The 27,818-nt window shown below is 41.2% G+C and overlaps 1 protein-coding gene across 1 annotated transcript; it reads left to right on the top strand.

The window, feature by feature from the left end:
* Positions 1-335: 335 nt before the first annotated feature.
* On the top strand, positions 336-27,134 carry BUD13 (BUD13 homolog). Its single transcript, XM_059181511.1, has 10 exons — positions 336-572; positions 2,680-2,773; positions 6,357-6,441; positions 9,068-9,925; positions 11,484-11,788; positions 13,325-13,424; positions 13,988-14,126; positions 14,445-14,629; positions 14,869-14,950; positions 26,733-27,134. Exons 1-10 carry the CDS (start codon positions 430-432, stop codon positions 26,824-26,826), a joined length of 2,085 nt encoding a protein of 694 aa, XP_059037494.1. The 5' UTR covers positions 336-429; the 3' UTR covers positions 26,827-27,134.
* The last annotated feature ends 684 nt before the right edge of the window (positions 27,135-27,818 follow it).

Genomic DNA, 27,818 nt, shown 5'->3' with positions numbered 1-27,818 from the left:
AACACTTCACACGGTACAAGTAATCTCATTCCTCGCAGCCACTGAGTTAGGTCACCATAATACCACCCAGTTTGTTAAATAACTTGTGCAAGGTCCTGCAGGTAGGAAGTTTTGGAGCCCGGACTCCATTGCCCCTCCACAGCCCACGTTCTTGACACTGTGGGCCTTCTGGAGCTGCATCATGTTGAAGGGGCAGATAGATGGACAAGCAGAAAACGTGGTCGGGTCGGCCGTCCGACGCGGAGTGGGCGCGGGACATAACGCGCATTTCTCGCGAGTCCGCCAGGGCGCTCACCTGTCACCCGGGTCAGTTCCCATCACTTTTCGCCACTTCCGGTAGCGGCCCCGCCCCCTCGCGTCCCTCCGTGCGTTTCGCGTTCAAGAATTTTGTCCCCAGCGCCGAGCCGTCTCCCCGCCCTCGCCGCTGCCATGGCGGCAGCTCCGCCGCTCTCCAAGGCCGAGTATCTGAAGCGTTACTTGTCTGGGGCAGGTGCCGGCGTCGATGGGGGCCCTGATTCCGGTCGCAAGCGTCGCAGAAAGCGGCCGAAGCCTGGCGGGGCTGGCGGCAAGGGGTGAGTTGGTTCTGGCGGGGCCGGGCCTGTGGCGGCTGGCCGCCTCTTTCCCCCTGCTCGAACCTCGGCCGGCGCTTCCTCTCTGCGCGCCGCCCGCCAGGCTCCTCAGGGGACACCTCGGGAGCCCGGCTCAGGCGCCGCGCGCCCCGGGCGGTATCTTCCCTTGCTGAAGACGGCTCTAACTTTCATTACTCTTTCCCCGCCTTTGGAGCGTTCCGTCCTCTCCCGATGAAATTGAATGTCGTGCCCTGACAATGGTGGCGGAGCTTACCCAGAGCCTCCCTCTGGATATTTAGGGCCCAGGACCTGTCTGTGGGGTTCAGCAATCCCAGGGACTGTGGTCCTGAGTCAGAGAACTGTGCTTACTTCCTGTTACTCTTGCTAGTGATGCTGTTTTTTTTTTTTTTTTTAAAGATTTTATTTATTTATTTGACAGAGAGAAATCACAAGTAGATGGAGAGGCAGGCAGAGAGAGAGAGAGAGGGAAGCAGGCTCCCTGCTGAGCAGAGAGCCCGACGCGGGACTCGATCCCAGGACCCTGAGATCATGACCTGAGCCGAAGGCAGCGGCTCAACCCACTGAGCCATCCAGGCGCCCCAATGATGCTGTTAACAACCACCACCAGCATTCGTAGTTCTTGTTATGTACCAGATGCCGTTCTAAGTATTTTAGACGTTTTAAGCTTCGGAATACTACCACGAAGTTGGTGTTGTTATTATCCCCATTTTTCAAATGAGAACTTTGTAGCTCAGTGTACTGGGTTGAAGGGTGTCCCCGCCCCCATTCATGTACACCCAGAACCTCAGAACGTCTTTCTTTGGAAATAGTGCCTTTGCAGATATAATTAGTTAAGATGCGGTCATGGTGGGTTAGGATGGGCGCTAAATCCAGTGTGACTGGTGTCCTTTTAAGAAGAGGGAAATTTGAACACAGGCATGGGGGAGAACCGCTATGTGAAGATGGAGTCCGAGATTGGACTGGATTTCCGCTGCCACTAGCCAGAGTATGCCTGGGACTGCCAGAAGTTGGAAGAGTCCAGGAAATATCCTCCCCTAGAGCCTTGCCAGCGGGCATTGCCTTGCACACACCTTGATTTCAGACTTCAAGCCTCTAGAACTGTGAGAGAGTACATTTCTGTTGCTTTAAGCCCCCCAGGTTGTGATACTTCGTTAGACAGCTCTAGGGAACTAATACCCCCAGTTCCAAAGAACGAAGCCATTCCCATTCCTGGTTTGGTTCTTGCCTATTCTTGCTTTCTGTCTTCCTGCCCTTCTGACTTGTGTAAATTCTTTGGAGACAGTGCCATGTAGTGAAAAGAGCTTGAGCTTTGGAGTAATGCTGGTCAGAGTTTGAGTCCCAGCTGTGCCACTTTGTGGGTTGTGTGGCTTGGGCAGGATATTTCATCTCTTTAAGACTGTTGACACATCTTTAAAATGAGAGTAATAGTGATATCACTTTATACCTATGATTAGAGATGTATAAAGTGATCATGGCTTTTCAAATTGAATGTTCACGTCACGGCAGTCATTGTTAATTATTTGGACTCGTCTGTAGTTTGTCTAACAAACATTTATTGAATGCGTACTTCTATGCCAGTTATTTCAGGGTGTTGAGGATATCACTGTGAATGAGAAGGCACAGTCCCTATTCGGGTGCTTCTCTCCTTACCTCCCACAACCCGTTACGCATCCATGGGATACTTTCATTGTATTATTCACAAAGAAAATGAATCATATTTATGATTTAAAGATCTAATTATACAACTATATGAGAAGCTCAAGGAAAGTAAATGTAAGTTAGGACTCTTTAAGAATCTTAAGAGTTTCCCATTAAAGAAAAAAGAGTAGGTCCGGCAGAGGGAAGGAACTGAATATGTGAAAACTGATGTGGTAAGAAATTTGGCTCATTCCAGGCACCAAAAGATGACCAGCTAGGCAGTAAACTATGGAGACAGTGGTACAAAGTGAAGTTGGCCATATAGGCAAAGACTGGACCTTGTAGAATCTTGTAGGATTTTGAACTTTATCCTAAAATCCATAGATGAGTGTTTGTAGGCTGTTTCCAAGAATGATTCTTCCTTTTTTATCTTTTTATTTTTCATATTTAGAATGAGGATTGTGGATGATGATGTGAGCTGGACATCTATTTCCACTATTAAACCGGAAAAGGAGGATGATGATGATGATGGAGATTTGCCTGTGGTATGTATCTTTGAGGCTGTGAGGACTTCTCAACCTTGATTCCAGTACAGGGTAGATTTATATATATGTGTATATATGCTGAGGGCAGAAAAGAGATTGACACTTTTCAAAGAGTTGTTTTAAAGTAGTCTTCTTTGATGATGCCTGTAGACTGTTTTCTTTGTTTATGGAGGGCCTCATTAGCCTAGAAATGGGAACAGAGAGGCAGGACTTCTAACTGTAATATTTAATAGTTAGCCATGGTTCAGTTTATTGAAATGTACCTTAAAAACAATGTTCAGGTTCAATTAAAGGAAATTTTTTATTTGTTCCTTTTGTTCATTGATTCAGCTGGTTTAAAATTGTATACTTTTGTTTAAGTACTGAAGATAGGTAGGTTAATAAAACCAAGTGTCTGGACTTTAGAGACCATACCCTAGAAGGGAGACTGAATTTCAGATTTCAACAATGTGATAAATAGTGGAGAGACATTTCACATATGCACCGAGTACTGTTAGAGCACTGGGGGAGTAGCACATTTTTAAATTCCACTAAGAATTTTTAAAAAATATTTTATTTATTTGAGAGAGAAAACACACACACACACACACACACACACACACACACACAAATTAGAAGGAGTGCAGAGGGAGAGGGAGAACAGACTCCCAGGTGAGCCAGGAGCCCTATGACCTGGGGCTCCATCCCAGGACCATTGCATCATGACGGGAGCCCACTGAGCCGCCCAGGTGCCCCTCACTGGGAAATTCTAGGAAGGATGTAAATACCCTGAGTTTTGAAGGACCAGTAAGAACTAAGTGGGCAAAAGCATAGGCAAGTAATCTTGGATTGGTTCCATCATGGAAACCTTGCTGAGAAACACGGTGAAAAAGGAGAGCCGTTGATAGGCTGTATTGCACTAACAGGTTGTAAAAATGAATTCCAGATGAGTATATTCAGTGTTAATTCCCAACATATTCTATAATACATCTTTTAAGAGAAGGTTCATATCAAATAGTGGGGTACCTGGCTGGCTAAGTCGGTGGAACGTGCTGCTCTTGACCTTGGAGTTGTGAATATGAGTCCCACATTGGGTTTAAAGATTACTTTAAAAAAAGGTCAGGTGGGAGAGGGGGTGGTGCCTGGGTGGCTGAATCAGTTAAGTGTCTACTTTTGGCTCAGGTCATGACTCCCAAGGTCCTGGGATCTGAGCCCCATGTAGGTCTCCCTGTCACGTAGGGCTTCCTGCTGAGCAGAGCAGTCCACATCTCTCTCTTCCTCTCCCTCTGCCCCTGCTCATGTGCTGTCTGTTGTGCTCACTGTCTCTCAAATAAATAAATAAAATCCTTTAAAAAAAAAAAGGAAGAAGGGAAATAATGATCCTAAGGGGCCAATTAATTTGAGTCAGATCCAGTCACTTAATTAATGTTTATAACATTTGTTTTTTTAATGTTATAAAAGCAATACATATTTATTTTAGAATATTTGGGAATTTTAAGGTTTAAAATTTTGAAAAAAATACAATAATCACTTCTCTGTGACTGTCCAGAGGTAATAACTGCTAACATTTAGATGTGTATGTCTTTAATTCATAGATTATACAGGCTTGTATTTTATTTATTTTTAAAATATGATCAGGATCATACTGAACATATGGTTTTGGAACTTGCTCTTTCACTTAGTAGTATGTAGTGACTTCGTTAGTAAGATTTTAAAATATTCTTTGAGGACATGACTTTTAATGGTTGCAATGGTAGTTCATTATATGTATTAACCTGTCCTTTTACTGTATTTATGGATGGTTTTCGGTTTTAAAATATAGTGCTTTGAAAAACATCTTATACAGAAAATATTGTGGAAATCTGTTTATTTCTTTATTCCTATCAAATGGAATTAATAGGTTAGAAACTCTGGTCCTTTTGAGCTGTATTCCCATATTGCTTTCCAAAAGGTAGTATCAATTTTATACTCTCCGTAGAGTTGTTTGAGAATGCCATTTTCCCATTTCTTCATGAATACTAGAGAATTATTTGCAACAACAAAAACAATAGGTTTCAACCTGTGTCAGTTTGGCAGGTGAACAGTGGTATCCAGTTTCTTTGAGAAATAGTGAATAATTTTCCCATATGTTTATCGAGCATTTGTATTTTATGAATTTGGGGGGATTTTTTCCATTGTTTAGAAAATTGGACTTTTTAATTTCTCCATTTATTTATTTGATATTTACATAAATAAGAATATATTACTTGTTTTACTGTCATAAATGTATTTTATTATTTGTCTTTTCACTTATAAGGTTTTGACATTTAAAAATTTTAATTTTTATATAATCAAGTGTATTAATTTTCCTTTATAATATTGTCTTTTGCTCTTATGATTGCCTCAAAACCTGAACAAGGGAGGATTTAGCCCCACTGCTCTCTACACTGGTTAAAACAGGTCTTGATTATTGAATTCATTTTTGAATGGATGGTCTGCAAGACTATCATCACCACCAGTACTAACGGCAAAATAATTAGGACAAGCACAATACCAGTGGCAGCACAGGAGTAATGGGTATAGTTTATTGAGCATTTACCATGTACCAAGCTGTTTAGCTTACATGAATTATCTCATTGAATCCTCATAGAACCTCGAGTCCTACTTTCACAAATGAGGAAATTGAGCTTTAGAGGAAATAATTTGCCAAAGGCTACACCAATATTAAGTGGCGGAGCTGGTGATTTAGATTTCGGTTTATCTTGCTTGAATTCAAGCTTATGCTTTCCTATCTCAAAACTCGCTTACCTGAGGAATGATGGGAACAGAAAAATAGAGGTGAATTATGACCTGGGTTTGGATTTCAGTTCTGCCACTTGCTAGCTGTGACATTGAGAAATCTACATAACATCTTTGAGTCAAAGTTCTTTATCAGTGTGGAACCTTTCTTTGGAGGGCTGTTTTGAGGATTGAGTACGATAATAAAAGGGAGGGACTAGGTGAGTGATTGTTTATCAAGGATACAAGAAGATTCCATATTTGTTTGGGAATTTGAGTGATATGAAGTGTGTTTTTATCCCTTACAGATTCTGTGATTCTGTGTACTTCTTAGTACACAGAATCAGAATCAGAATCAGTGCACAGAATCTTGGTTGGATCTAAGAAAACCTATGATTGTGATTACCTATAACAGGCTTCATAAGGGGCCTGAAGCCCTTGGTGAGTGATAGGCATCACAGGGAACTTGCCTGTATTTTTACTCTGAATGTAAAAGCAAAAAGGTAAAAGGAATTTAGCTTTTAGCTTATCCATAGCAGTTATGTACCTGGCAGGTTGATAAAGAAGGTTTGTAATGAAGAAATTCACCTTTGGAAGAAAATTGATCAGCCAGAGAAAGATCTATAATTAAACTATCCAGCGATAATCAGATAAACATCTCAAGGGGCAAACAGAACTGAGGACCACTACATGTGTCTGCATGTTTTTTCATGGCTATTTTGGACTTGCATCTGCCATGTACATTAGGAATGGGAATGGTCGTAGCTTCGGGTTCTTGAAACAACAGTGCTTGCTCCTTGCCTGGATCCTGTGGGTTTTCTCAACATAAGTGTCCTAACTCTGACAGGTGGCTGAGTTTGTGGACGAGCGGCCGGAAGAAGTAAAGCAGATGGAAGCCTTTCGTTCCAGTGCCAAATGGAAGCTTTTGGGAGGTTAGTTTCAACAATGGATAAATCTCAACTTCCCATATATAGGGGAAGCCTTTTTTTCTTCTTTGTACTTTCCTTTTAGAGAAATGCATAGTTTGTTTTAGTGTGTCCTTGATCCTGAAAAATATAGTGTGAAAAAGAATTCAGAACTTCTTCACAGGTAGCAAGACATGGGAACTGAGAGACAAGTATCCTGTTTTCTCTTTTATTTTGGCCATTAGGGTTACCGAAATCAGGAATTGACTTATTTGGGGATCTTGCAGTAACCACTCCCCTCAGGCCCAAATAGCGGGGCACTTAGTACATAGGCAGGACTTTGGAGGAGTAAATCTTTCTTTGTTCTTCCCTTTAGATATTGGTATTTTGCTGTGTGTTATCCTCCACTTACCCACTTACCCTCTCCCTAGGCTGATAATTTAACTCCCTATTTAAAAATTTTTTGAGTTTTTGAGGATTGGATAAAAGGCATTTGTCATGTTTGAGCAGAGACTAGCCCTATTCTGATTTGTCTCGGTTTTTCCCCTGCCTGGCATGAAACGGGGATCTTGCTTCTGAATAGCCATTTAACTTCAGTTTACTCTCGACACGTGTTCCTTTCTCATACATGAAGGGTAGAAGAATTAACTCCTAAACAGGATTTGTTCTTTCTCTGTTACACATTTTGCTTATGTTAATTATCCTACAGTTCTGATAAGGAAAAAAAAATGCATAACCAAAGAGACAGGTGGCTATAGGTTAGTGATCACTATTGCTTAAGTTAACTTCCAGTACATTATAATGTTTTATGAATAAGAAGTTTATTATCAGTGTATATTCTTTCATCAGAATCTTACTGTTTTCTGCCTTATCCTGTGGTTGTGTTTCTGGTCTTTTGTATAGTCCTATTTTCAGAGAGAATCTTCTGGTCTCTGTATTTATAGGTCTAGGAAGTGATACTGAACCACCCTGTCCCCCCACCCCCAATAATTCTTTTTCTTCACTCTCACTGCTCCATCCCTGTTTGTCACTGGAAATAGCCTCACTGGTCTCTGATCTTTGCTTCCTTTTTATAAATATCACGTTATTTATTGATACCATGGATTAGATTTGGTGTCAGGTCTCCCTCAGATATCAGTACTCTTCTGTGAGTGGTGATTCCAGTCAGATAGGGCTGTTTCCCAAAGTAAAGGAGTTGACTTGGTTTAATTCATCCACTTAGCAGTTGTTCATTGGGCCCTACCCAGCATTCATTTGTATTGGGGCCATGGAGCTCAATGACAAGAAGTAGAAGGAGAGGAGAAACTGGATTTTGGCAATGTCCTGAGTTGCTGTAAACATTTCATTCCCTTATAACTTTGAAAACTGGAAGTTTCAAACTCTTTTGTGAACTACCTATTTTAAAAGTTTGTGGGGCGCCTGGGTGGCTCAATGGGTTAAGCCTCTGCCTCTGGCTCAGGTCATGATCTCAGGGTCCCAGGATCAAGCCCCGCATTGGGCTCTCTGCTCAGTGGGGAGCCTGCTTTCCCCGCTCTCTCTGCCTGCCTTTCTGCCTACTTGCGATCTCTCTCTCTCTGTCAAATAAATAAATAAAATCTTAAAAAAAAAGAAAAAAGAGTTTGCACATGGACTTTGGAGTCGGATGGACCTGGACTGGATCCCCTACCACTCCAACCACATCGTAACAGTATGACTTTGGCAGTATGACTTAATCTTTCTCAGGATTCACTTCTTCATCTATAAAATGAAGGATAATAGTATTTGTCTTTCAGGCTTGTTGTGAGAATTAAGTGAGGGAATCTGTATAAATCATTGGCTTGTAGTAGCTGATGAGGAAATGCTGATCCCTCTTTTTATCTGGTGATCTCCCCCCAGTAAGGAGCACAGGGCTATGGATTAAATAGTTCACAGTATTTCATTTTGATGGGGCACAGTCTTAGTTTGTCCTTTGAAAGAAGAATGAATATGAACTGTATGTTATCTAGTCTGAATATCAGTAGGAACCTCTGGGAGCTCTGCACAGACATGGTTTTAAGAATAGTATTGGATCGGGGCGCCTTGGTGGCTCAGTGGGTTAAGCCTCTGCCTTCGGCTCAGGTCATGATCCCAGGGTCCTGGGATCGAGCCCCGCATCAGGCTCTCTGCTCAATAGGGAGCCTGTCTCCCCCTCTCTCTCTGCCTGCCTCTTTGCCTACTTGTGATCTCTCTCTGTCAAATAAATAAATAAAAATCTTAGAAAAAAAAAAAAAAAAAGAATAGCATTGGATCGACAGCTGGAGGATCAGGGTGTTAGCCTATCTTCTTATTTTAGTGGTTGTGACTTTCCTTAAGAAATCACTCATCTTCTTGGAGCCTCTGTTTTCATGTCTGTGAAACAGGGATACCTGCCCTGATGGCATAATATAATACCATATTGTATCAGCCCAAGGTATAATATGAAAAATGCATTTAAATGGCTTGTTAGGCAAATACAAGAGGTTATCTTTACGGTATTCGTGAGTGCTGGTTGACTGCCCCTAAGCAAAAGAGCTGGGCAGACCTGGGATTTCTGAGTTGTTTTGACATGTGTGCTGCCAGGGCATCTTTTGAAACTTTGAGTACAAGGGGTGAATAGAGCACCCGTGGGATGTAACTCTTTGCCCTTTGTGTTTAGGCCACAGTGAAGATCTGCCCTCACACAGACACTTCCGTCACGACACCCCGGATTCATCTCCCCCCAGGAGGGTCCGTCACGACACCCCGGATTCATCTCCCCCCAGGAGGGTCCGTCATGACACCCCGGATTCATCGCCCCCCAGGAGAGTCCGTCACGACACCCCGGATTCCTCTCCCCCCAGGAGAGTCCGTCACGATACCCCAGATTCGTCTCCCCCCAGGAGGGTCCGTCACGATACCCCAGATTCGTCTCCCCCCAGGAGGGTCCGTCACGACACCCCAGATTCGTCTCCCCCCAGGAGGATCCGTCACGACACCCCGGATTCATCCCCCCCGAGGAGGGTCCGTCATGACACCCCAGATTCCTCTCCCCCCAGGAGGGTCCGTCACGACACCCCAGACCCATCTCCTCCCAGGAGGGCCCATCATGCTTCTCTGGATGCTTCTCCCCTCAGGAAGCCTCATCGTCACTCTTCAGGTGTGTCTCCTAGGAAAGTCCATCACGACACACCAGATCCATCTCTTCCTAGGAGGGCCCATCACAGTTCCTCAGATAGCTCTTTTCCCAGAAGGGGCCGAAATAGCTCCCCTGACACATCTCAACCGAGAAGGACTCTTGACTCCTTGGACACATCGCAGCTCAGGAGGGCCCACCATGACTCCCCTGATTTGGCTGCTAATGCAAGAACCAAAAGCAGTAAAGCCCTAGAAAGAGCCTCTAGCAAAACTTCTCCACATCGGAAGGTGCCGGGACCATCTCATGCATCACTCCCAAAGAAAAGCAAGTATGAGTATGACTCTAACGTCTCTCCTCCAAGAAAAAAGCAAGCAAAATCTCATAAGCATGATTCTAAAGGTAAGCATTTGATTGCCCATAAGAGGGAATTATCCCCTGGGTGCTTTCTTTATGGACCTCTTACTTGTGGTCTTTAGAAACGAGAATGGTATTTTTTGGAGTTTTAAAAACTGTAGGAAAGTGGGGAGAGGTTGGGCTGAGGAGAGTTAAAATTTACAGTGGCAAGGAGGACGTTTTTATATATCTTTTTGTTTGTCTCCCCACCCCATAAGAAGATGCTACATGTCTGATGTAGAAATTTCAGAGTGTACAGAGATGCGTACAGAAGTAGAAGGAAAGTTATACAAAATTCTGTCTTACAGAGCCATTCACTCTTTGTGTTGTGGCCAATGGTCTATTTTCTATGCACTTTTTATGTAGTTAAGCCCTTTCTATGTAGTATATACGTGTAGTATGTATAATATTGCCTGTTTTTTTCACTTAACGTTGTCTTCCCTGTGTCATAAAAAACATCACTTTGTCGTATTGGTGTTCTGTTACATAAATGTGCTTAACCATTTTCTTAATGCTGCATATTTTAGGTTATTTCTAAATTTTTGCTTTTATAATTTTAAAATGAACCTTGTACATAAATCACTTCCCCATTCTGGATTATTTCCTTATCTACATTTAGTTGGATTTCCTGGAAATGTAAGTACTTCTAGATAAGTTTCCTACAAAACTAAAGAGAAATTGACTTACTGAGTAAGAGGGATATATATTTTTAAGACTTTTTTTTTTAAGACCATTGCAGATGACCTGTTTTGGACTTGATTTATGATGTTTCTGTCTACAACTCAGGCTTGTGTAGTGAGATTCATTTACTCAGTCTTTGTCCCTAGGTCTTGTTTTCTTTTCTTTCTTTCTTTTTTTTGAGGATTTTATTTGAGAGAGAGAGAGCAAGCGCGCACGCGCCTGCCCCAGCATGAGTGGGGGGAGGGGCAGAGGGAGAGGAAGAAAGAGACTTCTCCTGACTATCCCCTTGCAGGGAGCCTTGCTGAGCCGAAGGCAGATGGTTAGCCAACTGAGCCACCTAGGTATATTCTAGGTAGTTTTTTTTTTTTTTTTAAGATTTTATTTATTTGACAGAGTGAGATCACATGTAGCCAGAGAGGCAGGCAGGGAGAGGGAGAAGCAGGTTCCCTGCTGAGCAGAGAGCCTGATGTGGGGCCTGATCCCAGGACCCTGAGATCATGACCTAGGCTGAAGGCAGAGGCTTAACCTTCTGAGCCACCCAGGCACCCCTCTAGGTAGTTTTTTAACTTTTGCCACATCACTGAAATCTGAGTGCAAGTTGTTTTGCCCATTCTGTGTTCAGATAAATATGACATAGGTGAGTATATTGAGGTTTTACATGCTAGTCACAGTCACTAGTAGCTTGGGAATAGATCCCCACATCCTACTTGTTGGTTTTGAAAGTTGTCCCTGACTCTGCTCTTCTCCTGTGTCATCTTCACTTGTGTTTAGGTGAGTGATAGCTCTTTAGAGGAGGACTGAATGAATATTGAATATTAGCTTGGTAAGTTCCGTTTTTAAGATTCTGCCAAGGGGATTAAAGACTTCATTTTTAAATTTCTAGACTCTTCCCCCAGCCATAGGAAGTTTCACACAAGCTCTTCACCTAGGAGACATCTGAGTCACACGTTGGATTCTTCCTCCTATGCAAGTGACAGTCGGAAAGCCTCAGATTCAGATCTTTCTCCTCCTCGACATAAGCAAAGTTCAGGGCACAGGGATTCCGACTCAGATATGTCACCTCCACGGAATAGACCTACACGTCGGAGCTCTGATTCTGACCTGTCTCCACCAAGGAGGAAACAGAGGGTCCAATCTTCTGATTCTGATCTGTCTCCACCTCGAAGGAGTCAACCTCTAGAAAAGAAGGTAGGAATTTTCAGGAGCCATATCCTTTCCTTAGAGTGACTTCGTTTCCTAGCTATGTACACGTCTCAGATATACAAATCAGAGAGGGAGGAGGTGACTCCTAATGGCATAGTAAATCTAGTGCACAGTTACCTCAAGAGCTCTTTGCTTCTCTCTGAGGCAAGGACTGCCTATAACCTAGCCCAGATGAACTTGCAAACACCAGGTTTCCTAAGTGCCCTTTGCCTTTCTAGCTTCTTAATTCCACAAATCTCATTTTTTAATAGGTCAGGAAAAACTTCTGTGAACTGAGAACTGTAGTTTACCGAGTAGAGTTCAGAGTACAAACCTTGTGTTAATCGGGCCATACATTTGAGTCCTACTTCTTCAACTGCTGTTTGTGATATTGGACTAAGCTATGGAATATCTCTAGCCCCCAGCTTCTTCATCTGTAAAACATGGATAAGAGTAGTATGTACTTCATGAGGTTACTATGAGAGTCAAATGAGTCAGGGTAAATATAACTTAGCACAGTGCCCAGGCAACATGAGACTTTAGCCTAAGCAATTTTTATTATAAATTGGACTGCAGGTCTCTGTATCCAGAGCTTAAAGAGAGGCATTTAAAATATAAAACAACTTTTAGAAATCATGTCACCTGGGAAGTCAGTGTTTTGTTTCATTTTAAATATGTGATAAAGCATGACTTGCCCAGAGCATCCACAGGAACTCTGAGCAGTTGTTTTGTGAAGCACACTGGTACTCGGGACAGAATCTTACTCCAGTGAGCCGGTTAAGAAACAGGCATAGAGCCTGCAGTGTGCATATTTCCCTCCAACCCAGACTTCCCAGGTAGGTCTCCTCTGTCACCCACATGGTCCTTGTTGTCTGTCCCAGACTCAGGAATTGGGGTTCTTCTCTTTTGGGGAAAAGAGGTTTGTGTGGCAACCGGACCCTTTGACATTTTATGTGTCGTTTACTTCATGGACAATTTCACAGTAATCAAATTGAGTACATAGCACATGATACACTCTGTACTCCATTTGTGGGTTGGTTGTTTACCTTGATATGAAATGGAGTTTAATAAAAAAGGTTTGATCTGGTCATAACTTGTCATAATCCTAAAATTTATCCACAATTGAAGGATCTTGGATTTGCTTGAGTTTGTAGTTGAAATGAAGTATTTTATCAGTGTGGGTCTCTACTGGAGACCTTAGAGCTTGATACGGGTTTCTGATCAGGTGACCTGAGAGTGTGGCTTCATGTGTGCAGTTTTTATACTGAAAAGTCGGAAATATGTGCTGTACCTTTTCGTTAATATTCTCTTGGTTTGTGTTTCTGTTTATTCTTAAAACTTGATAGTACTCTTAATTTGCCATCAAATTCAATTTTATTTCTTGTTTATTTTGTGAATCTTGTGATCAGTAATGAGAATACAAGGCTAGAGTTTTTGGTTTGGTTATTGCTAATCATCAGGCAAAAATGCATCTGTGTGTACACTGGAGTGTGCTGCTACATTGTTTCATTAATGTTGGGTGCTCCATTTTCCATTGCATAGGCTTCATACATGTATTCTGGGTCTAAAACTGGGTTGGTGTCTGCTGATGTGCACCGAGAGGAGCAGGAGCTCAAGAAACGGGAAACCCTGGCGTTTGAAGGTAAAAATGTGAAAGTGCAGAGACCAATCAAGGCGCATGTAGATTTTATTATTATTATTTTTAAAGATTTTATTTATTTATTTGACAGAGAGAGACACAGTGAGCGAGGGAACACAAGCAGGGGGTAGTGGGAGAGGGAGAAGCAGGCCTCCAGCTGAGTAGGGAACCCAATGCAGGGCTCAATCCTAGGACCCTGGGATTATGACCCAAGCCAAAGGCAGATGCTTAACAACTGAGCCACCCAGGTGCCCCTTATTGTTTTCTTTTAATATAGTTTATTGTACCTGATATTTTAAACTTTTAATTGATACTAAATTTCAGCTCTGGTTTTTTGCATTATTCTAACTTCTTAGTGGGCCCAGGGGGTTCTTTTCCTTCTTGAAAAAGGTTAGATATTGGTAGGAACTATCTGTAGTCTGGCTGCAAAAGTTTTTTTTTTTTTTTTTTGGCTGCAAAAGTTTTTATCTGGCATCAGAATCCGAAGTGGTTGATTTAAACTGTTAGAATTATTTCTGATTTTGTTACCTGGCATTTATCTTTAAAAGCAGAATTTTCCTTTGCAGCTGAATCCCAGTATGCTGAAACTGTATTTCGAGATAAATCTGGCCGTAAGAGGAATTTGAAACTGGAACGTTTAGAGCAAAGGAGAAAAGCAGAGAAGGACTCGGAGAGGGACGAGCTGTACGCTCAGTGGGGAAAAGGGTAAGAGAACGACTGAACGGAGGAATAAGACTGCGCTTGGACTGGAGAAGCTCATTCTCTACTTTTTTGATCCGCTAGTTCATTGCTGTGCCTTCAGAGGTCTTTCAGGAATGGAAAATTCAGTGTGTTCAGTCTCCTTTCTAAGAAACTGATTGATTCCACGCTTTCAGTTGGTGTTCTAGGAATTTTACTCTTTAAAATATTTGGCCTATGCTGCTAGAAAAAGGAGATTCTCCAAATGTAGTTGTATGGTCTGTCTCAGTGTAAGAGGGGAAATGTTACACAGGGTAGCAGACACTCTTGGTTCTTTTCGCCCAGGCTAGCCCAGAGCCGGCAGCAACAACAAAACGTGGAGGACGCAGTGAAGGAAATGCAGAAGCCTCTGGCCCGCTATATTGATGATGAAGATCTGGACCGGATGCTGAGAGAACAGGAGAGAGAGGGGGACCCCATGGCTAGCTTTATCAAGAAGAGTAAAGCCAAGGAGAATAAGAATAAGAAAGGTGAGCCTTCCAGGACTCACCAGAGATGGCGGTGACTTGTGGAAGGAGAGAGGGTCTTTAGTTGGCCACATGTGTGGGCTTTCCCATATGGTTCTAGGTTCCTTGTGTTTGGGAGTTTGGGCTTAGCTCAGTAGAGATTTCTGTATAACATTTTTTGTTACCTCTGCCACCCAGGTCTGAAGTGAGTTACATAGATAACTATGTATCTATACATAGTTTCTCTCCTCTTCTCTCACTAGTGAGACCTCGATACAGTGGTCCCGCACCACCTCCCAACAGATTCAATATCTGGCCTGGATATCGCTGGGATGGAGTGGACAGGTAAGCCTGAATGTTTCCCACGTTTTTGTTTTCTCTTTCATCTGGCCCTTACTCTCCCTCACTCTCTGTTCTAAGCACAAAGTTAATGACATGCAATTTGCTTGCTTTTGTTTCTAAGGTCTCCACATGCCATTTCTCATGCTTAGAATACCCCTCCTCCTCCTTTTTTTTTATTTCCTTCTCAAAGCTTTTTAAAGCTCTGGACAAATAACTCTGGTGCTGCTGGTAGGATACCCTTTTTTTTTTTTTTTTAAAGATTTTATTTATTTATTTGAGAGAGAGACAGTGAGAGAAAGCGTGAGAGAGGTGTGAAGGTCAGAGGGAGAAGCAGACTCCCCATGAAGCTGGGAGCCTGATGCGGGACTTGATGCTGGGACTCTGGGACTGTGATCTAAGCCAAAGACAATTGCTTAACCAACTGAGCCACTCAAGCGCCGTACCCTTTGTTTTTGACATTGTTCACTTTGAGTGATATTTTCTAAGGTTTAGAGGAGATGAGTGATGGGTGGGAGTCTGGAGTCTTTTTTGTATAATATCTTTAAAATGTAGTTCTTGAAAAGGAAAATAAAATGTAGTTCTTGAACCTTCTCTTCAGTGCCTTAGGAGTGGGCTACTTATGGTGTCTCACTGACCCCTACGACCAGCATCTACCCATTGACTCTAACTTTCTGTCTATTAGCATGATGACTTAAATGTGCTTCTGTCCAAAGTCTGTCCCTTGTTTACATGTTAGAGCCCATCTCCTCTCGCCTACTAAAGGACATTGTTCTAGCATTTAGCTTGGTGATTCTCAAACCTTTTGATCTCAAGACCCCTTCATACTCTTAAAAATTGCTCAGGACCCCCAAAAAACTTTTTATGTTGAATATGTCCTTTAATATTTACTATATTAGAAACTGAACTGAGATGTTTAAAAAGTGTTTATTCGTTCATTAAAAACTTAATAAAGAGGGGGCACCTGGGTGGCTCATTGGGTTAAGCCTCTGCCTTTGGTCCAGATCATGATCTCAGGGTCCTGGGATTGAGCCCCGCATCAGGCTCTCTGCTTGGCAGGGAGCCCGCTTCTCTTTCTCTCTGCCTGCTTCTCTGCCTGCTTGTGATCTCTCTCTCTGTGTTAAATAAATACATAAAATCTTAAAATTGCCACATTTTTAAAGAAAAATAACATTCCCCAAACAAAGCAAATAGAAGAATGGCATTGATTAGCATTTTTGTAAATCTCATTCATGTTTGGCTTAATAGTAGATAGCAGGATTCTGCATTGAGTCTTTTGCACTATGTTAATTGAAGTATAGGAAGAAAATACAGCTTTAGAAAATTCAGCCTTATCTGTAGGTAGTTAGAAAAGGCAGGCATATTATGGTGGTGGTTTTTTTTTTTTTTTTTTTTTTGTATTATATGTTTTGATTAAAAGCTCAGCAAGTGATAGTTTCTTAGATGTGATTTGTAATGTGGTATCTGGAACCATATAAAAAAACATGCCATACTGTTTCATTAAAAATCCATTTTTTCCCCCCTATTTTGGATGAATCTTTTCCTGGTGCATGATTTTATAACATGATATACTGGTCATTTGGAAGTACAGGTTTGCTGAGTTTTTCAGACCTGCCAGATGTTGATGCTACACACCATCAATCTTATATTTGTTAACGTTACTTGTTCTCATCATCAAAATCTTTAATGGGAAGCTAGGGTTCATGGTGGCGATGAATGTTTTTTGAAATTCCTAATTTATGCTTAAAAGCTTGAATTTTTCATTATGACAAATATCATTGTATTTATTATGTTATTATAGTGAAGCTCACCTTGTACAGTAGCTTTTTTGTAGATTGCATCAGATTTTGTACGTAGAGGATCAGGTCATCTATGAATGTAGACAGTTTTACTTCTTCCTTTCCAACCCAAATGTCCTTTGTTCTTTTTCTGACCTTACTGCACTAACTAGAACTTCAGTGCAGATGTTGAATAGAAGTAGTAAGAGACATCTGTCTTCCTAATCTTTAGAAGAACGTCAGTCTTTTGCCGTTAAATATGTTGTAAGCTATAGGTTTTTTGTAGATTCCCTTTACTGAGTTGAGAAGGTTGCTTTCTGTTTGCAGATTGCTGTGAGTTTTTTTCCTAGAAATTTGTGTTGGATTTTGGTTCATTCTTTAATCCATGAGTTACTTAGGATCCAATGAGTTACATTGTTTAATTAAGGACTTAGGACCCATTGAGTTACGTTGTTTAATTCTACACTTGATCTTAGGCAAAAGGCCATTTAGACATTTCTGGATATCTCACTGTTACTGACTTCCAGTTTAATTCTCTTGAGGTCAGAGGATATACTCCATAATACTTTGATCTTATTGAAATTTATTAAGCTGCTTTATGGCCCACTATATAGTTTATCTAGGTGAGTAATCTATTTGCATTTGAGGATAATATGTATTCTGTAGTTGTAGGGGGAGCTGTTTTGAAAATTATTTTTTGAAAACAAACTTTATTGGGTGGCTCAGTGGGCTAAAGCTTCTGTCTTCGGCTCAGGTCGTGATCCCAGGGTCCTGGGATTGAGCCCCGCATCGGGCTCTCTGCTCAGCAGGGAGCCTATTTCTTCCTCTCTGCCTACTTGTGATCTCTGTCTGTCAAATAAATAAATAAATAATCTTAAAAACAACAACAACAACAACTTTGTTTTTTAATGATTGTGGATTTATAGAAAATTTGCAGATAGTATGAAGAATTCCTGTGCACCCCTCATCCAGTTTTATTACTACTCATTACATTACCGTGGTACAATTTATCAGACCCAACATTCATATGTTATTAGTAATATACCAGATTTTGGGTTTCACCAGTTTTCCCACTAAAGTCCTTTTTCTGTTCCAGTTCAGGTTCCCGCATTGCACATAACTGTCGTTCTCTTTAGTCTTCTGTGATCTGTGACAGTTTCAGTCTTTGCTCTTTGTGATCCTGTCAGTTTTTTAGAATATGGTCCGTTATTTTGTAGAATGTCCTTCAAATTGGGTTCATTTGTTTTTCTCATGATTTGACTGAGGTTATTTGTTTATGGAAAGAATACTACAGTGGAGGAGTGCCCTTCTCATCAAATCATTTTAACCAGTACATCATAGGACATCCCTTGTGATGCTGACCTTAATCACTTGGTTAAGGAAGTCCGCGTTTGCCAGTTTCTCCACTTTGAAGTTACTCATTGGTGCCTGGGTGGCTCAGTCGGTTAAGTGTCTGCTTTTGGCTCAGGTCGTGTTCCCAGGGTCCTAGGATCGAGCCCCACATCAGGCTCCCTGCTTGGTGGGGACCCTACTTCTGCCTCTGCCTGCTGCTCCCCCTGCTTGTGCTCTCTCTTGCTATCTCTGTTGCTCACATAAATAAATAAAATCTTTAAAAAAAAAATGAAGTTATTCATTTTCCCTTTCTGTACTCTGCTCTCTAGAAGTGTCGCTAAGTGCAACTTGCATGCCAAAGGCAACCTGTGGGTGGGATATCTACGTATAATATTTGGACTTTTTCTATAAGGATTTGTTTCATCACCCCATTTAGTCAGTTACTTTTTTTTGTCAGTAATTGTCTTATGTATTTTATACTGTTGTAATCTAGTAATATATTATTTATTTTTTTGCTCAGATTGTTCTGTTCTTTAGCCACTGGGAGTTCTTTAAGGTGTCCCTTTTGTGTGCCCTATCCTTTTATTTTTTGAGCACTCCCTGACTTTCTGATACTGCAGGATTCTCCAGACTCATCTTGTGCTTTCCCTGTCCCAACTTTAGAATTGGCCATTTCTCCACGGGGCCCCGATTACTTTTAATGGGTAGTGGAAACTAAGATTTGCCTTGTAGAAGTACTTGTTGTTACTTGGATGTCCTTGTTTCTAGGCCCTGTCAGCAGACAGAGCTCGGTAGTATGTGTCTAGTAATCCGTGTATATACACATATCTGTCATCATTTCTGTACCTGCTTATGTATGTGTCTGTATTCATACATACTTATATATACAGATACATGAGTATGAGTTCATACTCCTGTAACCTACTATAATTCAGTATTACCTTTTCTACTTGTTTAACTTTCCCCTCCATCATTGTGAAACCTGGCACCCATCAGCTACCATCTATTTTACTTACCTCAGTATACATGTAAAACAGCTTCAGAATTGAGAAACGAAGTGAGAAACAGATTTCCAGTTCAAGTATAGTATTTATGTGTAGTTACTTTTGTTCTTACCCTTAAATTTCTAATGAGAACACCATTTTCCAACAAAACTTAAAGGGTCAACTCTCTGCCTCCCCACCCCATACTACTGTGTCCTACATTTGTATTATAGGTAGATTCATTTGTCATAGTCTGCAGTCTGTCCTGGGTCTCCCGACATCCTGGGTGATTTTTCCTTTTTAGAGTTTGCTTATGTTAGTGTTATTTTATTATTTTTTTTTATGGTGTATAGTTCTGTGCGGTTTGACAAATGCAGAGTCCTTCATTCGCCGCCCTAGTACTATACAGAAAGTCCCATCATCCTAAAATTTTCTCTGCAAGTCCTCTTTTAGTCAGTTACACCCTCTCCACCAAACCCTTGTGATTAGTGTTCTGTTTTCTCTTCCTGTAGTTCTGCCTTTTTCAGATTGTCGCATGAATAGAATCATACAATATGTAGCCTCTTGAGTCTGACTTCTTGCGCTTAGCAAAATGCACTTAAGATTCATCCATATTCTTGCATGAATAGCCCATTGTATGGATGTACCAGTTTGTGTATTCCCCCATTTGAAGGGCATCTTTGTTGCTCCCAGTTTTTAGTGACTGTGAATAAAGCGGCAGTAAACATTTGTGTGTAGAGTTTTACATGGACATAGTTTTCAGGTTACTTGTTAAGTGCCCACTGATTGCTGGGTTATATGGTGAGATTGTGTTGAACTTTGTAAGAAATGGCCAGTTGTCTTCCAATTGTCTATACCATTTTATATTACACCAGAGAATGAGGATTCCTGTTGCTCCGTATCCTTGCCAGCCTTTGGTATTGTCAGTGTTTTGGATTTTAGGTGTGCACATTTAGTATTGGATTTTAATTCCTCTGTTATTTTAGCTAAGCCTCTGCAGTTGTTTTTTTTTTTTTTTTTTAGTGTTTGCTCTAAGGATTACAGTATGTATCTTTAACTTACGGCCTGCTGAAAGTTGTAACTGTACTGTTTCCCAGAAAATGTAAGAGCCTTGTAAAACTGTAGTTCCACTTACCCTCTGTTCTATGTGCTTTTGTTGTCATATATAAAACGTAAATGGTATGGGTCTTACAATACAGTGTTCTAATTTTTAATTCACAGTTACTAAAAAAAAACCAAGAAAACAACAAAATGTGTAGGTGTTCATATTTAACTCGTATACTTAACCATTTCTGGTGCTCTTTTTTCTTCCCTCTGAACAACTTTAAATATTCCTTTAGTGCACGTTTATTGGCAACAATTCTCTCAATTTTTGTTGATCTGAGAATGTCTTTATTTTACCTTTATTTTTCAAAACTTTAATTTTGAAATAATTTAGATAAGAATTTGTAAAAATAGTACAGTGTGTTACCCAGCTGCCCCCATTGATAATCTTATGTAACCATAGTACATTACCAAAATAAGGAAATTCACTTCGGCACAATTCTATTAAATTAGAGTCCTTTTTCTCACCTTCATTTCTTTCTTTCTTTTTTTTTTTTTTTTAAGGTTTTATTTATTTATTTGACAGACAGAGATCACAAGTAGGCAGAGAGGCAGGTAGAGAGAGAGGAAGGGAAACAGAGAGCCCGATGCCAGGTTTGATCCCAGGACACTGGGATCATGACCTGAGCTGAAGGCAGAGGCTTTAAACCACTGAGCCACCCTCTGTTCATTTTTCTAGGCACTCTCTGTTCATTTTTATCACCATTTTTCTCTTTAAGATCGCATAGTTACTGTTGATCTGTTTTCAAGTTCATTGATTTTCTGCTTCTCTAATCTGTTAAGTGCATGCAGTAGATTTTTTTTTTTACTGATTTTTTTCAACTCTAGAATTTCTATTTATTGGTTTATATTTCTTTGCTGAGATATTCCATCTGTTTATTCGTTATGAGACATTTCCCTCTTCCTTGAGAATATTCATAATTAGTGCTTTAAAGTCCTGTGTGCTAATTGCAACATTTGGGTCACCTCAGGATTGGTTTCTCTTAATAGCTTTTTTTTGAGTTTGATTACATTTTACTATTTCTTTACATGTCTGGTCATTTTTTAAAATACACTAGATATTAAATGGTCCATAATAGGGATGTTGAATTCTGTTACATTCTTCTGAAGTATGTTGATTTTTATTCTAGCAGACAGTTAATGTGGGTGTATTTGAACTCTAAGCACTGTCTTCTTTACAGTGGGCAGCAGCTACACTTTTTGCTCAGTTCTTTCAATTTCTAGCTGCTGCTTTTTCATCTGGCCCAATGTGATTTTCCTTGGACAAGCACAGTTTAGCAGTTGGCTAAGGATTTGGGTGTGGTTTGTGTGTAGATTCTGGGGTTCATGTGTTTTGTAGTTTCCTCCCTTTCAGAGTTTCCTCCCTGGTTTTCCAGCTGCTCTGCGTCTTTGCACTGACATCTCTAGCCAATAAGCCTGTGGCTTTTTGCTTCCAGGAGCTGTTCAGGTTGGGAAAGACCCTCTGGCAGAAAGCCTCACAAATCTCTTTTCACACATAGATTCCCATCCAGGTTCTGCCTGCCTTTTGGTCACTTTCCCAGGCCTTCAAATAATTTCAAATGCTTGCAATTCTGTATTTTGTCCGGATTTTATAATTGCTATCCAAGGGGAGATTAGCCTGCTCAGGTTCCTCTGCTGTGACTGAAATTCATTGCCCCACCTCATATGGGTTTAAGGCATTGTTCTTCTGTCCCTCACGGTGCCCTTGAAATCTGAGACTCTAGTTCCTGATTTTGGCAGGTATCCACAGGGTGACTGTGGTTTTAGGCTCACTTACTGCTTCTAGTTTGCTTGATATGGGTTCTTTGGCAGTGGGAATATCTTTCAGAATGCTCATTTGCAGTCAGAAGTAGATCTTATAGCCACACCCTAAAGATTCTACCTGCTACAGAGCCCCCCCCCCTCTTTTTTTCTATTAAAAAATTTTTTTTCTGTATCCAAACTCAGAATTCTCCCTGACCTCCTATTTTCCTGGTGTCTAATCGGTCTCCAGCTCTCCCAGTAGTGTTCTTCCACTTTTTTCCCCCTAGATCTTTCCTTTTAGTTCTCTTTCTCATCTCTGTTTTCTTTCTGATTATTTGTTCTTTCGTCACCAATTCTAGTTTCGTCTGGTTTTGACCCATGGCAAGTGAACATTTATGGAACAGATCTGTAGTTAGAAAAACCCATAAGGTCCACGAATCTAATTCTATTATTAGTTAAAAGACAAACTGAGGCTCAGATAAATTGAACGACTTAACTGGAGTTATTTAGTTCACCTGAAAAAGCTGGAATTAGAATCTGGGCTCTAGATTCTCTAGTCCAAGACTTTTCCACTGTGAGTGCTCTTGCAGGGTTTTTTTTTTTTTTTTTTTTTTTTTTTTATTCTGTAGGGTTTGGTTTTTTATCCTTCTGTCCTTATCTGTATGATCATATTAGTGTTGGCTCTCTTAAGTATTTATTCCTCAGGGCAAAAAACATTGGTTTTCTTGGTGTTCTAGCATATCCTGCATGCTTCTAAGGTTAGACATGGAGCCGTTTATAATAAGCTTACCTTCTACCTAAAACATTCCAGTACTTACCCTACTCGTCCCTTACTGAAGGTGTGAGGAAAGAGGGAAGCCTGTTACCTCAATCAGTCTAGTAACACTTAGCAGAGATGTGATTACTTTAAGCAGCTGTGTGCTAGGTGCCAGGTTCCCACAATTCGTGAGAGACAGTCCCTGAGCCTAGGAACTCACTTTCTGTCTAGAGGAGAAAGACAAGTAAATAATTTCAGTGGTACTTGCTAGGTATTATAGAGGATTTTCAAGGTGCTTTGGGAGAGTAGGACTCAGCCTAAGGAGAGTGGTCAGGGAAGGCTTCCTGGGTCATACGTGAGCTTAGTCTTAAGGGGTGTCAGTCACCAGACAACAGAAGGAAAGGGAGGAGGAGTAAGGAAGAGGGTCCTTTATGGGTAAAGTCACAAGAATATAGAACGTCATAGTGTTATGGAGGGGCCTTCATCGGCAGTCCGCTGCTGTTGGATAGCATGAATGTAGAGTGGAGTGTATGAGATGGACTGGAAAGGTGAGCAGGGACCTGGTCACAATAGGCTTTGGAAGCATTTCTGAGGAGTAGTCTTCACTCTAAAGGCAAAGGAGAGCCACTGAAGGATTAACAGCTCCGCATTTTAGATAGAGGCATCATTATGGCAGTAATCTGAAAAACACGTGAAAGGCGCAGGTCTGGAAGTAGAGAGACAAGGTACAGGCTGTTGCAGTAGGTCAGGGTGCAGGAGACAGGTCTGAACTGGGGCGGTGGGAGCGGAATGGAGAGAGGAGGGTACGTAGGTGTTCATGGGAGAAGGTGGCAGGATCTGGTGACTGACTTGGGGAGAGGGAGGAATCACTGCATTTGGCAAGAACGAAGGTCACTGGTGACCTGAAAGAGTGCTAACTCTGTGGCGTGGTGAGACAAAAGCCAAGGTTTAATGTATTAAAGGAGTGAATGGAAAGTGAGGAAGTATAGACAGTGAATACAAGCTCTTTTAAGAAGTTTATAGAAGTAGACAGAATTCATAGTATTAAAGGGAGTTGCGGTCTACTCCTTGAAACTCATTACACTCTACTCTTGGTTCTTTTCTCTTATTATTGGTCACCTTTATGAGCTCTCTTCCCCTTCGTGCCGCTTTAATGCTGCTAGGGGCTCCATCTCTAACCTTAGCTGTTCTCACTCCATGTGCTCTTTCTTGCTAAATCTTTCGACACACCTTCAGTTACCACCAAAAGGTATGTGATCCCCAAATCTGTGTCTGCGGTGTAGTCTGGTGTGTATAACTATGCACCAGATCGCTCTATTGCTGTGTACCTGAGGCACCTTAAGTGCAAGGCATTCAGAGCTGAGCTCATGAACCTCAGCTCTCCTAACTGGCTCTTCCTCTTATGTTCTCTCCTGTTTAGTGCAGCCTCATTCATCTGGTCCTGAAAATTATTAACCTGCAAGTTGAACTTACCTCCTCCTCCTTTGCTCTTACATAGCGAGTCTGTCACTAAGTCTCCTTTATCGCTGCGTTCATCATCTGTTGCCGATACCCTGTAGTTTACTTTCCTGCCTCCAGTCTCCTCCAGACCCCAATGTGTATACCTTAATTAAAAAATTCTTAATTGCTAAAAAATGACTAGCATCTTTTGAGCTTTCAGTGAGTCATAATTTTTTTGCTGGTGGAGGGTCCTGCTTCGTTGCAGTTCACTGCTGACTCAGCAGGATGGAGGTTGCTGAAGGGTGGGGTGGCTGTGGCAAGTTCTTAAAATAATACAGCAGTGAGGTTTGTGACATCATGCGACTCTTCCTTTCATGAACAAATTCTCTGTAGTGTGCGATGCTTTTTGATAGCATTTTGTCCACAGTAGAACTTCTTTTAGAATTGGAATCCATCCTCTCATACCTTGCTACAGCTTATTAGCTACAGTTATGTAATATTCTGAATTGTTTGTTGTCACTTCAGTGGTCTTCCTAGCATCTTCTCCAGGGCTCAGTTCCATTTCAAGAAACTACTTTCTTTGCTCATCTGTAAGAAACAGCTCCTTGTCCATTCAAGTTTTATCATGAGATGGCAGCACCTCAGGCCCATCTTCAGGCTCCACTTCTGATTCTAGTTCTCGTGCTGTTTTCGCCACATCTGCAGCTCCTTTCTCCACCAAAGTCTTGAACCCTTCCAGGTCTACATGAGGGATGTAATCAAATTCTTCCCAATTCCTGTTAAATGTTGATGTTATTGTCCTCTCCTGTGACTCACAAATGTTCTTAATGGCATCGAGAATGATGAAGCCTTTCAATTTACTTTGTCCCCATCCATCAGAGGAATCATTGTGTATGGCGGTAGTAGCCTTACAAAATAGTAAGACTTGAAAGTCAGAATGACTCCTTGATCCATGGGCTGCAGAATGGATATTGTGTTAGCAGGCAAAACAAAACAAAACAAAACAAAAAAACCCAAAAACACAACAAAATATTCATCTCGTTGTCCCATCTCCATCAGAGTTCTTGGGTGACCAGGTGCATTGTTAGTGAACGGTAATATTTTGAAAGGAATCTTTTTTAATGAGCAGTAGGTCTGAAAAGTGGGCTTAAAATATTTGGGAAACCATGTTGTAAACAGCTGTGCTATCCTCCAGGCTTTGTTTTTTCATTTATGGAGCTCAGGCAGAGTCGATTTAGCGTAATTCTTAAGAGGCCCAGGATTTTTGGAGTGGCAAATGAACAGTGGCTTCAACTTAAAGTCACTAGCTGCGTTAACCCTTTAGCAAGAGTCTGCCTGTCCTTTGAAGCTTTGAAGCCAGGCATTGACTTCCCCTCGCTAGCTGTGAAAGTCCTTGAGGCGTCTTCCAGTAAAATACGTTTCATCTACATTGAAAATCTGTTCAGGGGAGCCGACTGTCTTAGCTAGATCTTCTGGATAACTTGCTGCAGCTTCTACACAGGTATCTGCTGCTTTTCCTTCCACTTCTATGTTATGGAGACAGCTTCTTTCTTAAACCTCACAAACCAGCCCCTCTAGCTTCAAACTTCTCTTCTGCATCTTCCCCACCTCTCAGCATGCACAGATTCGAAAAGCGCTAGGGCCTTGCTCTGGATGAGGCTTTGGCTTAAAGGAATGTTTTAGCTGGTTTGATCTTCTATCCAGACCACTAAAACTTTCTTCATTATTGGCAGGAAGGCTGTTTTGCTTCCTCGTCGTTTGTATGTTCCTTGGAGTGGCACTTTTCATTTCCTCCCATAACTTGTCCTTTGCGTTTACAACCTAATTGGCGCGAGAGGTGTAGCTTTTGGCCTGTCTGGCTTTTGACATGCTTTCCTCACTTGCTTTTGATTTAAAGTGAGATATGTGGCTCTTCCTTTTATATAAACACTTAGAGGCCATTGTAGGATCGTTAATTGGCCTAATTTCAGTATTGCTGTGTCTCAGGGAATGAAGATGCTAGAGGAGAGGGAGAGAAATGGCGGGTTGGCTGGTCAGCAGAGCATTCAGAACACATACAACATTTATTGACCAAGTTTGCCATTTTATAGGGGCACAATTCATGGCACCCCCAAATAGTTTACAACAGTCATATCAAAGATTATTGTTTGAAGATTACCATAGCCAATAATGAGACAGTTTGAAATACTGCAAGAGTTACCAAATGTGACCCAGGCACGAAGTGAGCAAATGCTGTTGGAAAAATGGTGCTGATGGGCTTGCTTGATGCAGGGTTGCCACAAACCTTCAGTTTGTAAAAAATGCATTCTGTGAGGTGCAGTAAAGTGAGGTGCAGTTGAACGAGATGTGCCTGTGATGAGAATTCACTCAATGCCTGTATGATGAGTGGATGAGTGATAAGATGTGGCGGTCAGCTGTAGAGTGGTAAATGTTTGAAACAACTTGTTGAGAGTGGTGAAGGGGCTGAACAAAAACTAATAAAAGGATGAGTTACGTATTTTGACTTTTTGATTCTATTGCATATGCCTTAAATATTTTCACGTGACTGCCTTACTTTCCTCCTTATTCATTAGGTTATGAACTCTACTCTTTTTTTTTAAAAAAAAATGTCCAGTTCAGGATTCTGGCTGATCAGTGTCTCTTGATTGCAGATCCAATGGATTTGAACAGAAGCGCTTTGCCAGGCTTGCCAGCAAGAAGGCGGTGGAGGAACTTGCCTACAAGTGGAGTGTTGAGGATATGTAATTTTTCTGAAGCTGTGGGGTGGCTGTGGGTTGTGCTAGTGGATATAGGGCAGCCAGACATCCAGCTGTAACGGTTGTCTATGCTAATAATCAGGGTCCACACAGACCAGCAACTTGAATGCCAGTTTTGACTGTGCAAGAATATTTTGAGACCTGATGTTCGGACTGAGGCACCTGGCCTTCTTCAGGTGTTCCAACACTGGCTATTGTTGGCCTTCAGAGGAAGCATTGATTTTTCAGTGTCCCAGGATTTGTTCTTGGTTAGGGTTTTTGTTTTTTAATAAACATGCATTTATTTTTTCAAAATCATGTCCTTAACTGGGTATTCTCTTTTGGGGAAAAAGCTAATGATGAACCTCCCATGGATCTTGGAGGGTGGTGGTTGGATTTTTCATTAATCTAGAAAGCAGTGTGAGTAGAAACTTCAGTGATGGGTCCTTCCTCTTAGAAAATACAAATTTGTGCTAGACTTAGGAATAGACATAGCTATTTGGAGACAAGGTATATGATAAAGGTAATGTCACAAATTAGTGGGGAAGAAATAGGTAATGATGCTTAGAAAATTGGCTTATGTATGGATAAAAATGAAGTTGGATCCCTACCTCAAACTGTATAAAAACAAAGACATTCCAAAGCTCTTAAAGATCTAAATGAAAGGTAAAATGTTAAAGCCAGTAGGAAAAAATCAGAGAATGTCGTTGTGACCTTGGGGTGAGGATAGATTTGTTAAATAATATTCCCAAAGCACAATCTATAATATTTGATAGCTTTGACTACTTCATAAAGATTTCTGGTCAATAGAGCATCTCATAGTCAAAGCTAAAGATGTGTATAGATTAGGAGAAAATATTTGCAATATTTAAAACCGAGAAGGGATTGCATATATAAAAGACTTGCTATAGAAGGAACTACTGTAAATAAGAAAGACAAAACACAAAATAAGGTGTGCCTGGGTGACTTAGTCGGTTAAACATCTGCCTTTGGATCAGGTCA

This window comes from Mustela lutreola, chromosome 1, assembly GCF_030435805.1.
Source record: "Mustela lutreola isolate mMusLut2 chromosome 1, mMusLut2.pri, whole genome shotgun sequence".
In the NCBI taxonomy this organism is placed as follows: domain Eukaryota; kingdom Metazoa; phylum Chordata; class Mammalia; order Carnivora; family Mustelidae; genus Mustela; species Mustela lutreola.
The sequence above is the reverse complement of the archived record's forward strand: the minus strand, read 5'-3'. Positions and strand labels throughout refer to the sequence as shown.

Coding starts and splice junctions, on each gene's coding strand:
- BUD13 (XM_059181511.1), top strand. CDS start 430: ATGGCGGCAGCTCCGCCGCTCTCCAAGGCCGAGTATCTGAAGCGTTAC. Junction 2,774..6,356: donor ATGATGGAGATTTGCCTGTG/GTATGTATCTTT, acceptor TAACTCTGACAG/GTGGCTGAGTTTGTGGACGA. Junction 9,926..11,483: donor TCATAAGCATGATTCTAAAG/GTAAGCATTTGA, acceptor TTAAATTTCTAG/ACTCTTCCCCCAGCCATAGG.